Source organism: Siniperca chuatsi, linkage group LG12, assembly GCF_020085105.1.
Source record: "Siniperca chuatsi isolate FFG_IHB_CAS linkage group LG12, ASM2008510v1, whole genome shotgun sequence".
NCBI classification, from domain to species: domain Eukaryota; kingdom Metazoa; phylum Chordata; class Actinopteri; order Centrarchiformes; family Sinipercidae; genus Siniperca; species Siniperca chuatsi.
This window is the reverse complement of record NC_058053.1, coordinates 10,653,304-10,665,148: the sequence shown is the minus strand read 5'-3', so window position 1 is coordinate 10,665,148 and position 11,845 is coordinate 10,653,304. Positions and strand designations below refer to the sequence as shown.

At 39.2% G+C, this 11,845-nt stretch overlaps 1 protein-coding gene across 5 annotated transcripts; it reads right to left on the bottom strand.

The window, feature by feature from the left end:
* Positions 1-131: 131 nt before the first annotated feature.
* Positions 132-11,396, bottom strand: zgc:152951 (uncharacterized protein LOC569013 homolog). 5 transcript variants are annotated; one of them, XM_044215649.1, is made up of 12 exons: positions 11,258-11,396; positions 10,795-10,864; positions 8,556-8,795; positions 8,291-8,408; positions 7,238-7,390; positions 6,864-7,058; positions 5,483-5,556; positions 4,940-5,137; positions 4,251-4,388; positions 4,046-4,135; positions 3,481-3,624; positions 132-2,932 (listed from the first exon to the last, which is right to left on the bottom strand). In XM_044215649.1, exons 3-12 carry the CDS (start codon positions 8,793-8,795, stop codon positions 2,804-2,806), a joined length of 1,479 nt encoding a protein of 492 aa, XP_044071584.1. In that variant the 5' UTR covers positions 10,795-10,864; positions 11,258-11,396; the 3' UTR covers positions 132-2,803. The 5 variants fall into 5 exon arrangements, with proteins under 5 accessions (XP_044071584.1, XP_044071585.1, XP_044071583.1 ...); XM_044215650.1 differs by lacking the exon at positions 11,258-11,396 and adding an exon at positions 10,934-10,999; XM_044215651.1 differs by lacking the exon at positions 11,258-11,396 and adding an exon at positions 3,148-3,184 and having other exon boundaries at positions 2,791-2,932; positions 10,795-11,001.
* Between the last annotated feature and the right edge of the window lie 449 nt (positions 11,397-11,845).

The following is an 11,845-nucleotide window of genomic DNA, read 5'->3' as shown; positions in this document are numbered from 1 at the left end:
GTTATGTTATTGGTTTATAATATTTTTGTTGCACATTATTCACATAAACAACCAAAGACAGTTTTTTCCCTTTAGCCAGGTAAAATGTTACATGCAATGAGATTACACAGTAAAAGAGACAGCAGACAGACTCATTATATATTTTTTATTTTTAGTTTGGCATTGCATATTTACTATTCAAACATATTGCTTCATTGTTAACCCCAGGAAAGAGGAAAATAGAATGATCATATTAGAACTGCTTGTTTAAAAAAGTTTTTGCATCACATTTTCCTGATACATGAGGTAATTTTGAAAAAGAAAAGGGATCATCAATATACATAAATAAAACCCTTTTGTTCTGTTCATTTTAGCCCACAAACTGGTTTCCCCTTTTGTTTTACTCAGTCATTCAATGATGGCGATAAGTGTAGTAAAGCCAAGGGGGCACTTGTCACTGAAGGCATGTATTTGCAGAAAAAGTGCAGTCTCTGATGTTTAACTATGGCTGGCTTTATCAAACTTGGGTTTGCACTATTGTATTCTGATATTAGGGTCTAAATGACACTTTGTCTAACTGGGGAGGGAGTAAGTGTTAAGGTCCAACTATTTCTTATGGCTGAGCTTACAGGCTAGAAACAAAGTAGTGACACAGGCTGCTACAGGCCAGCATTCAAGATTGGAGGGTTTTCCAGTATCTCATGCATCAAATGCATTCCAGTTTTAACACATGCTAATTTACCATATGCTTTGGTGCTGCTTATAGCTGAAAGACAAAAAAAACTGACAGTTCTAGTAATGTGCATGACACAATGTCTCTGCAAAGGAATAAGGACTGTGCAGAATAAGCTGCAATCATTAAGACTATACACAACATGCAGCATATAGTGCATTGATGACATCAAATAACTTAATATTGTTTCCACTTATTTTCCTTTGACCTGAGATAAAATCTTTGAATTACAGAAACAGAGAAAGCCCCTTAAATAGGTTTTTCTAAGCCACACACTCCTTATAACCATATACAGTAATTATATTAATGTGTAGCCATCACACTAGAAAATGTATCACATTAAAAATGAAGAAGTCTTATGAACTTTTAAGGCCAGGTATTATGGAAAACCAATGAAGCTGAATTTCAATGTTGAAAGGGAATACTTAAAGGGATTCTGTAGTTTTGTAGGCAGAAACTCAACACACCACAAACCTGCAAACTCTAATCAAGACTTAAACTGCTACATTTCTTTGTATTCATGAATACTAATTTGAATAATGAAAAATATTTTCAAAACTGAGAATTTTTTTCAGTTCGCGCAGACACCCTGGAATAAATAAATAGCGAGATAATCAGCCCATTCTCCTCATGTGGACCAACAGTGAACTTTTGTCTTTGTGAAAAAAGTTAAATCCTGTCTCAACAGAATTCACAGTTGGTGATAAACATGCAAAGTGTCAGAGTGCATCCCAAATGGGTGTTGTTTTGATAGATATTTCAATAATTCACAATATTACTATTTCTTTTACTAAATAACTGCGCTAAAAACACAGCAGTAGCACTTTTCCGATTTCAAATGGAAGACCTGGATCAAAAAGAGGGGTCAACAACCACATGGGTTCACGTAAAGAAAGGAAGAAACAAAATATCACCAGGGGTTAGAAATTAAAACTGATCAAGACATGCAGAAATCTGAGCGCTGCATCTGTCTTCACTCTAAACAAAGACACAGTAACTGTTTGTTTTTTTTTAAATTCAGGGACTGGATCCTACAAAGGATGCTGTTCAAAAAGATGGAGACTTCAAAGGATCCATCCCCCTCATAGCCCCTGCGCCACACTACAGTCCCAGTCCAACATGTGGGGAAGATAAGTAACAGTAGCAGCATCTAACCAGATTTTGTTTGTCCAATGAAAAAAAAGAAAAAAAAAAAAAGCTTGATACCTGGGTCATAGATGTTTAGAAAAGGAAATGTTCAGAAATGTCCTTACAAAATCTCTAACAGCTTAAAACATCTGGTGTTTTTCAGCCACAAGCGGAGTTGTGTTTATATTTTAGTATTTTATATCCACTGGGCGTAGTGTTAAAACTGTAACAGCTATTACTTTCTTTCCCTGTAGAAAACAACATCAATATTTAATATGGCTTGTCAAGGCAGCGTGTTTGGATCTCCATCTGCTCTGATTAAATGCTCCACATAAATAGCCCAACGAGTGTTGTATTGGACAGAGAAGATCGTGTAATCTATGACTCCTGAGTTGCTGACACGGTGTTTAAAGACTAGGACTGGAGAGAATGGAAGCCATATTGATGATTGTTATAACAACAGTATGCTTTCAGTTAGCTTTCTCTGTGATGATTTACTCAAATAATTTGGGAAGTGTACATTGGGAATGTTAATTTTCAGGCTTTGACACGTTACATAGGACATTAATAACAGAAGTCAATAACATGCTTAATGTGCATTTCATCCTATTAATTATGCTGCTGCAGTACCAGTCTGTGTGCAACTTGATTTCTAAAATAGGCTTGTTACTTCAAACCAATAAAAACTGAATGTACAACATACATACAGTGCATGACTTCCAAACACAAGGTGTATGAGCTTACAATAAGCTAAGCCGACAAGAAAAGTTTGATTCAGTGGTACAGTGCAAACACGCCCGTCTCGCCACTTGGATTTACAGTTTGTTTTGCATAAAAACATTTGCATGGTTGAGGACCATCACCATCCTCCTGGTTTTTAAGTAGATGCAGCTCAGTAAAAAGTAGACAGATGCAAAGAGACATAGCACATAGCTGCACGTGTATGTATTTGTGTGTGCATCTTCAGTGTGTACTGTTGGTGCTCCAGTCGTAAGGGAGGAAGCTGACTTTGATCTTCCCAGCAGAAAGGACACCCTGCAGGCTGGTCTTCTTCGGAGAGTCACCCATGTGCTCCACCACCCACTTCAGCAGCTACAAGAGAGACAAGGTGGAAGAGAACACACACAGTGAGGTTCATGGTTGGCTTGAATGTTAGTGCCGCAATATGAATATTTTTATATCACCGTCTCTATCACACTGACATATTACTGTTACTTAAAAAAAAGGTATAATGTGTAACTTTTCCACATTAAAATGTCTAAAACGATTAGATCTATGTTATATATTTTCCTGAGTTGTGTACTTACATTATCCCAAATGTTTTCAAATGACCAACTGTTATGTCTGTGAATAAGACCACAAGCTTGGATAAAACAAGGTAAATAAAATAATTAACTTTTGTAATATTTGCTCTTAAGATGTGACTGGAATAGGTAAGTCCAGTGTAAACATTGCATAAATTAGTTTATGACCAACTTTGCTTGGTCCTCAAACATGAGAGCAGCAATCGATGACCACATTTCAGTCCGCAGCCATCATTAGCATCACAGTACAGAGTACTTTATGTGTAAAGTACAGAAAGGTAGAGAATTCAAATGTTGATTCAGTGTTTATTCACGACAGTTGGGAGTCAAAACTACCTTCTCATCAGTGCCTCCAAAGTCAGCTTTGTACCACTTGAATATCTGACTGAGTCGCACTTCTCTTTTCCCAGAATCCACCACACAGCCGTCGTCATTCTCCAGGAAGGCCTCAGCCGCTATGCGGAGCTGGCTGTCAATGTCCTGATAGGGTTGAGTAGATCAGAAATCAGACCATTCAAGCTCTTAGTATTTACCAGATATGTTGTACAATGAATGTAGATAACTTGCAAAATTAATGTAGTTCTTTTTGTTTGTATGTTTGCATTATTGTATTATTCCCTACACTTAACTCAACTGAATACTCTATACACACACGACAGGTATAGTTTTCTTAATCTCTCTGTGTTATATTGTATAATGTGATATTATTTACATGTCAGTTATTGTGGTTAACTGCATTGTTCAATAAAGTCGCTTTATCAATGAAAGATCATTACACAGTTGAGACACAATGAAAAAGAGGCCGCAACATACACTGGCACATATAGCACAAATAGATACAAGAAGTAAACACTGTCTGTCAAGAACACCAACAAATTTAGGAAAGTATTGTTCCGCTTACCTGTGGAGTGTATGTTTTAATTGGTGGGCAGCCCTTTGCGCCACAGTTCAAGGCAAAGTGAATGAGAGGCTCACCATCCGGAAGGGCCACCTAGTGGACAACATGGGAAATAAAATTCAACATTAGATTAGTTATTCCACAAAAAAAAATGTCATTGGTGAATCAGTGAAATGTTCAGCTGTGATTCAACAGAATGCCTGAATACTTGAAGGCGCGGGTCTGTTTTGGAGAAGGGCCTTAAAAGCTGTGCGACACCTTTTCTGTTCCCTCTCAGAATGCCATTCTCAATGTCCTGTAATGTGAACACTTCTCCTCCAATCAGGTAGCTCACATAGTTGAAGAACTACAAAATGGGACAGAGACAAATATTTTTAATGAAATGACATCCATTCCTGCTTAGGTATGTGAATTGAATCCAAAATGAAGACCATCTTGAAACGATAACCCTTTTGCCTAATGGATGTGAAATCACAACAAGTTAAGATAACGTGACCATTTATGCCATGCATTCATGCCGTTTAGTATGCATATGTTTTATCTTCATCATGTTCATGTTTTATCAGTCCAGATGTAAAATAAAGTATGCTAATATCAGTGTAAATCAGCATGAAAAATCTTCACTATAGAAATATCGGCTGAGCCTTATTGTTTTCTTTACATACTTTTTGCAGCACAAGTATTTCCAAACAAGCTTAATGATTTCTCTAAAGGATACCTTTTTTGATAACAACAGCTATACATAGAGATACCAGGAAATGCTGTTGCAATGCCTAGGGGTTCCAGGAACGCCTGTAAGGAAACTCTATAGGGACTCTGTGGAATGTGGTAAGGACAAGGGATATGAGGGTTTTGGGAAACACCATAGCATTTTTAAGTGCAGCTGTGTGATCTTACTCTGTATCTTTGCCACATGTTGGTGGGGGCCCCCATGCGCAGGTACCCATGGATGACCAAGGCATTGTAGATGTTGATGAAGAAGGCCAGCTTCTCCTCGCGGCTTAGCGAAAGCAGCTCCACCCTCTGCAGCTGAATGGCTAGCTCACAGTAACGCTCAAAGGCAGGGTTCACTGACATGCCTTTGTAGTCTACAGACTGTGGGTGCAAGGAACACATACACTCATTTTCTCCAAATATGGGGGAAGGGGGGTAAAGTAACCACAGAATTACTTGTGCGTGACCTATTTTGTTATTTGGTTTGGCTATAGCAATGTACAGTAAGGTTGTGTAGTAAAATCTCTACAGGCCTCAAGACTAAAGCACACATTAAACCTGTGTGTACAGCACTTTGCTCCATCTGTGCACATGGAACATCAAAAGAAACTAATATATAAGAGTATGCAATGTATGCCACATAATCATAACCTTGCGGTTAAAAACAACCAAACATACAGATGAATACACTCTGTGTCAGAAGCCCCGAGTTAAGGGGGACATTACCTTGCCATCAGCAGAGAGATGGTCAGAGAACAATTTCAGAATCATCTCCCGTAAAAGCAAAGAGAGCTCAGCAGCTGTGAGAGAGAGAGAGAGAGAGAGAGAGAGAGAGAGAGAGAGAGAGAGAGAGAGAGAGAGAGAGAGAGAGAGAGAGAGAGAGAGTAATATTTGATACATTCAATAGCGTTTTCTGGTGAGATGAACCAGAACCTCAGTGTTTTGTTGTAATGTAAAATCAACACAGTTCAAAGCTAGATTTCAAAACATTAACGATGAGCTGGGACAAATTTTGGGGGGTGTTAGTGGGCGCTAATAAATAACAAATTGCGTAAAGTTCAGGCCAATACTGATGTTATATAAATTTGATTATTATTAGGAAACATTGCAGATAAATTCAAGAGAAAAGCAGCCAAGCATTAATAACACTAACGCTTACAAAAGCAGTGATTATAATCACCTCTGTGTTGTACAGCACGGATTACCTTGTTAGTTAGCCTCTAGAGGTGTGCAACATTCAGTTATAAATACAACAATACAAAGCCAGGCAATATGTCTTACCACCACCACAAAACAAGACTTTTGAGAAGCAATGAAAACCTAACAAGTATTAATCTGTCAAAAGATAACACTAAACCCGCAGAAAAACAGAACATAGTTTTGAAATAGGGCTTCAAGGATATATATTTTCAGGCCAATTTTTCCTTTTTTCCTTACTTCCAATCAGAATAAGTTCAGGGGTTCACAGGTTACTGATAAACTCTATGACTAAATTATAGGACTGAATTTACCAAACTATATTTCATACAATATATTATCAAACAAACTGCATCATTTTTGACCAAAAAAACCTTCAAGACCAATGTATTAGCTTTTTCTGGAGCTTTCAACCGTATCTCTCAGCCTTCACCCGCTGATGGAATTTGCTCAGTTGTCACGGTGACAACATTAACAAGTGTGAGAATGATAACGACACCATGACAACTGAGAAAACGCCATCCACTGATGAACACGGTGAATTGCAGTTGAAAGCTCTGCAAAAAAGTGAGTAAGTGGACCTTTAATACTACAGGTATTTCTAAGGTCAAGAATAGACTTTCATGCTCATACTGCATCGTAACCATCATACAGGAGGTGGAAGTCACTGATGGAATAACCACTTTTTAATGAGAGGCCATTATTTTACATATCATTAACCCCTACTTCAGTTCTTACCACCACAAAGCTCACTGACCACACAAACCCAAGCCAACCCAACCAAAAGGATCATATACCAAGCCAGCAGCAAAGAAAGGACAGGGGTTAGAGAGCACTGGAGGACACCAGTCAGAGTGAACCCTGAGTGCGATATGTGTATGCCCCACAGCTTGGTCCAGTCCTGACCTACCCTGGATGGGACTGCAGGCTGCCGTCTGTCCTGCGTTGAGGGCTGAATGAGGGTCGTCCTCCAGCAGCCTGTACAGTGTGTCCATGGTGTCTTTTCCTTCTCCAAAACTGCCATCCTGCTGCCCACAGCCACGCACACTGACCATGTACTTCTTCTGCAACAATGCTTGGCCAGTATTACAGGCCTCAGCCCTGGCTGGCACACACATGGCCAAAGTCAAGGGTTGACAGATCTGGATTTGACTATACTTTGCATGAATCAGGGCACTTTGAGATAGTTCAATGAGTTTCCAGATTGTTCTAATAAACTTCTACAAAATCAAACTGACACAACACTGAAAGCCTGTTTTACAGAAGGCCTACAGCCTTACTTACCCATGCCCTTCTCTCTCTGCAGCCAGTCAACCAGTTGATCACCTGAGAAGCTCTTTTTGTAAATTGTCAGTCCCCTCCTATGACTGCCAATCACATTGCCATGTTTGAGGTCCTCTACCAGATCCGCCAACTCATCTCTCTCACACTTAAACTCTGTGAGGACAGGAATATGCCAAGCCACACAAGTACAAACACACACAAATACACATGTTCACAGTCATATGTATGAAAGTGTATGTGCAACTATGCAGTCCAGCACGTGTGCCAAAAAACATATCTGATTGGTGGAAAAGGAAGCACCAGAGAAGCACTCCTTATCCAGCATGGCTGAGTTATACTGAGGGGGCAAGGACCAATGGAATGAAAGCTTTAACATGATATAAATATGAAGGAATAAATTCAGTACTTGTAGGCACCTCTCTACCAAAACATAGCTGCTAGCTTGCTGCTAACTAACTAACTAACTAACTAACTAACTAACTAACTAGTGATGATGTTGCTACCACTACAACAAAGCTAACATTGAATTAAAATATTTCTCCACAGAAGGCTGTGTAAGTGCCCCTGTGAATAGACTTTGTTTACACAGCAGGGAGCTTAATAATCACATATAATGAGATACTGTGAGGCAGCCTGGTGCTGCTGGGCTCATCCAGCATATCAAGTTTCCTGTATCAACTCTCTGTGTTGGCATTAGTGAGCGCGCGCACACACACACACACACACACACACACACACACACACACACACACACACACACACGTGCTGTTACCCAAACATAGCACCATGTCCATATATGCCAGCACTTGTTGTAAACTATAGTTCTAACTATAGTTCATCTGAGTCAAAACCTCACAGTAAGAAGTTTCCCCCTCAGTGTGGGCCATTTCACTATCTGACAACCCATTTCTGAGCAGACCAAACCAATCCATCAACATTAAGCAATTTATCCATCCCACTGGCAGAAAACACTGTACAATAATGATGATGACTTAGGTGCAGAAAAAGACTAACTACTAAGTACTAACTTTGTCAGACCAATAAATCCCTCACCTCCATCGGTGTCCCCAGCCGTGTCTTCTGATTGATTCTCCTCTGGTAGTGGTGGAGCATCTGCTGGAAGAGGCTCGTCCTTGACCAGATTCACTAACCTCTGAAGCTCCTCGGGAGCCTGAGGAAGTGAAACAGATCAACACATACACACGAGTTTAAGCACAATTTGTGAATAATAGTAGATGCAATTATGATTTTCTCACATTGCTCAAAAATAGACATTAACGTTCACTAGTCAAACGGTCGTGTTTCCACTCCTTCTCACCAATTTCTGCAGGTCATCGTTGCCCCCTACATGAATGTTGTTAAAGAAGATCTGAGGGACTGTGTTGCGTCCTGTCAGCTCCTTCACCCTGGCTCTTAGCTCTGGATGCTTCTCCACATCCACGTCACATACCGGTACTCCCAAACGCCTCAGGGTGGCCTTAGCCTGCACACAGTGTGGGCAGCCCTGGATGGAGTACACTGTTACCCGGCCCAGAGCACTGCTCTCAAACTCCCCCATCTGCAGCAATAATGGAAAGAGAACAGAGCAAAGAGTTTTAAGCTTTAGCTGTCCAGAGAAAACTGGCTGAGCTCCATGCTTTTCCAGCAACGTTCTGTTTTACATATGTATACATTTACGCAGAAACAGTCATGCTGGGTCATGTTGATTTTTGCAAGATATGTTGATCTCTTTGAGAGAGTATTATAAAGCTTTGTTCTTCATGTGAATGTGTGTAGCTTAGTGATGTCTCGGTCATGAAAGAGTCTGCTCTTAACTGAACGATGGGAGCCGGCTCCCGTCTGAGAGTCAACTCCCCCGAAAAAGAAATGCATGATGACGAACAAATGACAGAGCAGAAATATTTTTTGTTTCATATTATATCATACAAATGTATAGAGTTGTGTAATTATAGAATATTTCAATGTATTGCAGATGAAGAATCTTGCTTATTTATTTCTTGCAACAAATAAGAATGTAACTTAGGCAGTGACCAGCAGAAGTGGTACTAAATGAAGAGCCGTTTGGGAGCCAAAAGAGCCGGCTCTCTGAAAGGAATGGAGAAATAAGATCCAGCTCCCTTCAAAGAGCCGTAATTTCCATTATTAGTGTAGCTGTGTAAGTGCATACTGTATGTGTTGTGTAGTAAGTTTATGTGCATATATGTATGATTACTTTTGTGGATATATACACGTGAAAACATTTCTCTTTTTTTCTACATTAAAAGGGGAGACTTGATAGTTTAAAAAAAGAGGTTGAACATTTTCTATTTATTCTGACCCCCTCCTTTGACGAGATCTGGCACATGGCTTACATATCTGGTCTATTTCTATGTACTAGCTGTTTTTTTCTCTCCTACACACATAATGGTGAAACTGTTTGTCTGACTGAGATTAACTGGTTCCAGTATGCGTAAGGGTCGTGGGTTTGGTCAATTTGTGCTTTGTGTTCTCCGAGGAAGGAGACAGTTCTCTAAATGCTTTTGCTCAATAGTGAGGGGATCAAGGCTCTGTCTTCAACTTTTTGTACTTTCAGTGATATCTAAATAGTAGTTTAGGGTGATGTTCTCCTGGCCATTCGAGGGATTTAAACCAGCAATTTCAGTCCTTTATAACTTCTGGAGAGGTGATTACGAGGAGTCAAGAAACTCTTTTTGCCTGACTTACAAAATGATCGACGCAATTTCCTCCCAGCTCATTTCTTAACAAGTCAATGTGATGTGTATTTCAACTATGTGAAATAGTAACTGATTTTGTATAAAGTTAGCTAATGACACAGTTCCCAATTCATTGTGACACAACTTTAGGCCAGCAGTCAGTCAGCATTACTCTTGGCTAATCGAGTGCTAGATCAAACCACACATCATGTTGATTTTAGCTTGTAAAATAGATCAAGGTCCAAGGTTTTGTCCTGATCTCTAAACAGATTTGCCTTCTTTATTGAAGATACCAGTAGCTAGTGCAATTATATATGGAATACGTTAGTGAGACCTCTCAATTCCCATATAAATGGTTCCCGAGCAGTGACTTCACAACAAAATCTTCTAATTTTAGAATTGGTTTAATACTATTTTCCACGTGCAATTCTATTAGTGCATTCCCCTGGAAGTTGGTTATATTTGATACCTATTTTGATGGAAGATGACTGCAGATAAACCAAGCAGTAAAGCTAAACTAACGAACTAAACAAAAGTTAAGGTTGTGTGAGAATCCCGAATTGTAGAATGGCACTTATTGTTTGAGAAGTTTAATTTTTATGGATGTAAACCATTACCGACAAGCACGGTTATATACAATTCACCAACTTTTTTTTATGTAATTCAGGATGTGGATACATGTGTTTGTTTCAATAAATGAACAGCAATACAACCGACAAAACAAACAACAGTGATTAACTAAATCATTACACAACTATTTTAGTAGCACTGGATACAGCGTGAACCGTATAACGTTACTGGGTAAATTCTGGAATGGCGTTAACAAGCTAATGTGGATGTTTTAGCAAATTAACGTTACCTTACCTTTCAGCGATTGACTCCCTGGCTTTACTCGGGAGTACAATTTTAAATCGTACAGCTGATCCTCTTAGTCCTGTAAATTAAAACATATTAGTTATGTGTAACGCCAGCTGAGACGTCGCTTATCTTGCAGGTAAATTACCCAGCAGCACTGACAGTACATCATCACTGCGCAGGCTAGCGCACATTAGCCTATTAGCTGCTTTAGTTAAGCTAGCTATCTTGTCGAATGATGCCTTCATGTGCTCCTCGTAAACTAAAATACTCTATCGCTGTTTACTATAAATCATAATACCCATAATCTCAATTACCATTACAAACCACAATAATATGTTTTGACATGACAGCAGATTATTGCCTCTATAAACTCAATTCTGCCTTTTGTCCTGGATGAAATTTTCCATTTTTTATATGGCCAATAAAAAGACACAAAATTGTAATTATCATCTGACCATAAAGGAATTACCTTAAATTGTATCAGTAGACAATACCAGGTTATCCTAAAGGACACAACGGACAATGTGAGACACTTTATTTATGCTGTTTCTGCCATTCCCCCAAGACTGGTCCTGCCCTAGTGCCCTTTCAGCCCTGGACCTCTGCCACCAGTTTCAACTTGAGCCTAACAGACTGCTGGTCTGTTGACAAGCCAGGGTTGCACTTGTCTTTTCAATGTGATGTTTGTCATCTGATTATGCCAGGGCACATAATGCAATGTTTGCACGCTCTATGATCAAGTGTTGGTTACGCTGGAGGTGGCCTGACTTCTGCTCAGATGTCATCAGCAAAGGAATCTGGTAAAACCTACGAGCAATCAGCTCCAGGAGGAGGCCTCTGCTGTCCACTTTCCATACATGATTATTTGGCCTATAAAACAGTGATTTAGAAAACCAGTGAACATGAATAAGCTTGAAGTTATTCTCCGCCTTATTGTTATTTAGATTAACTTATTATTTATATTGAATATAAAAACAGGTGAAAATCGAACATAATCATTAATGCAAAAATTGTAAACTAGGACCTAAAAATATGTGTAAAAATCAGTTCAAACAAT

Bases quoted from the DNA above. Each gene is read 5' to 3' on its own strand.
- zgc:152951 (XM_044215649.1), bottom strand. From the start codon at position 8,795: ATGGGGGAGTTTGAGAGCAGTGCTCTGGGCCGGGTAACAGTGTACTCC. The intron at 5,557-6,863 runs GTAGGTCAGGAC...TCTCTCTCACAG, and splicing joins AGCCTGCAGTCCCATCCAGG to CTGCTGAGCTCTCTTTGCTT. The intron at 5,138-5,482 runs GTAATGTCCCCC...TTGCACCCACAG, and splicing joins ATCTCTCTGCTGATGGCAAG to TCTGTAGACTACAAAGGCAT.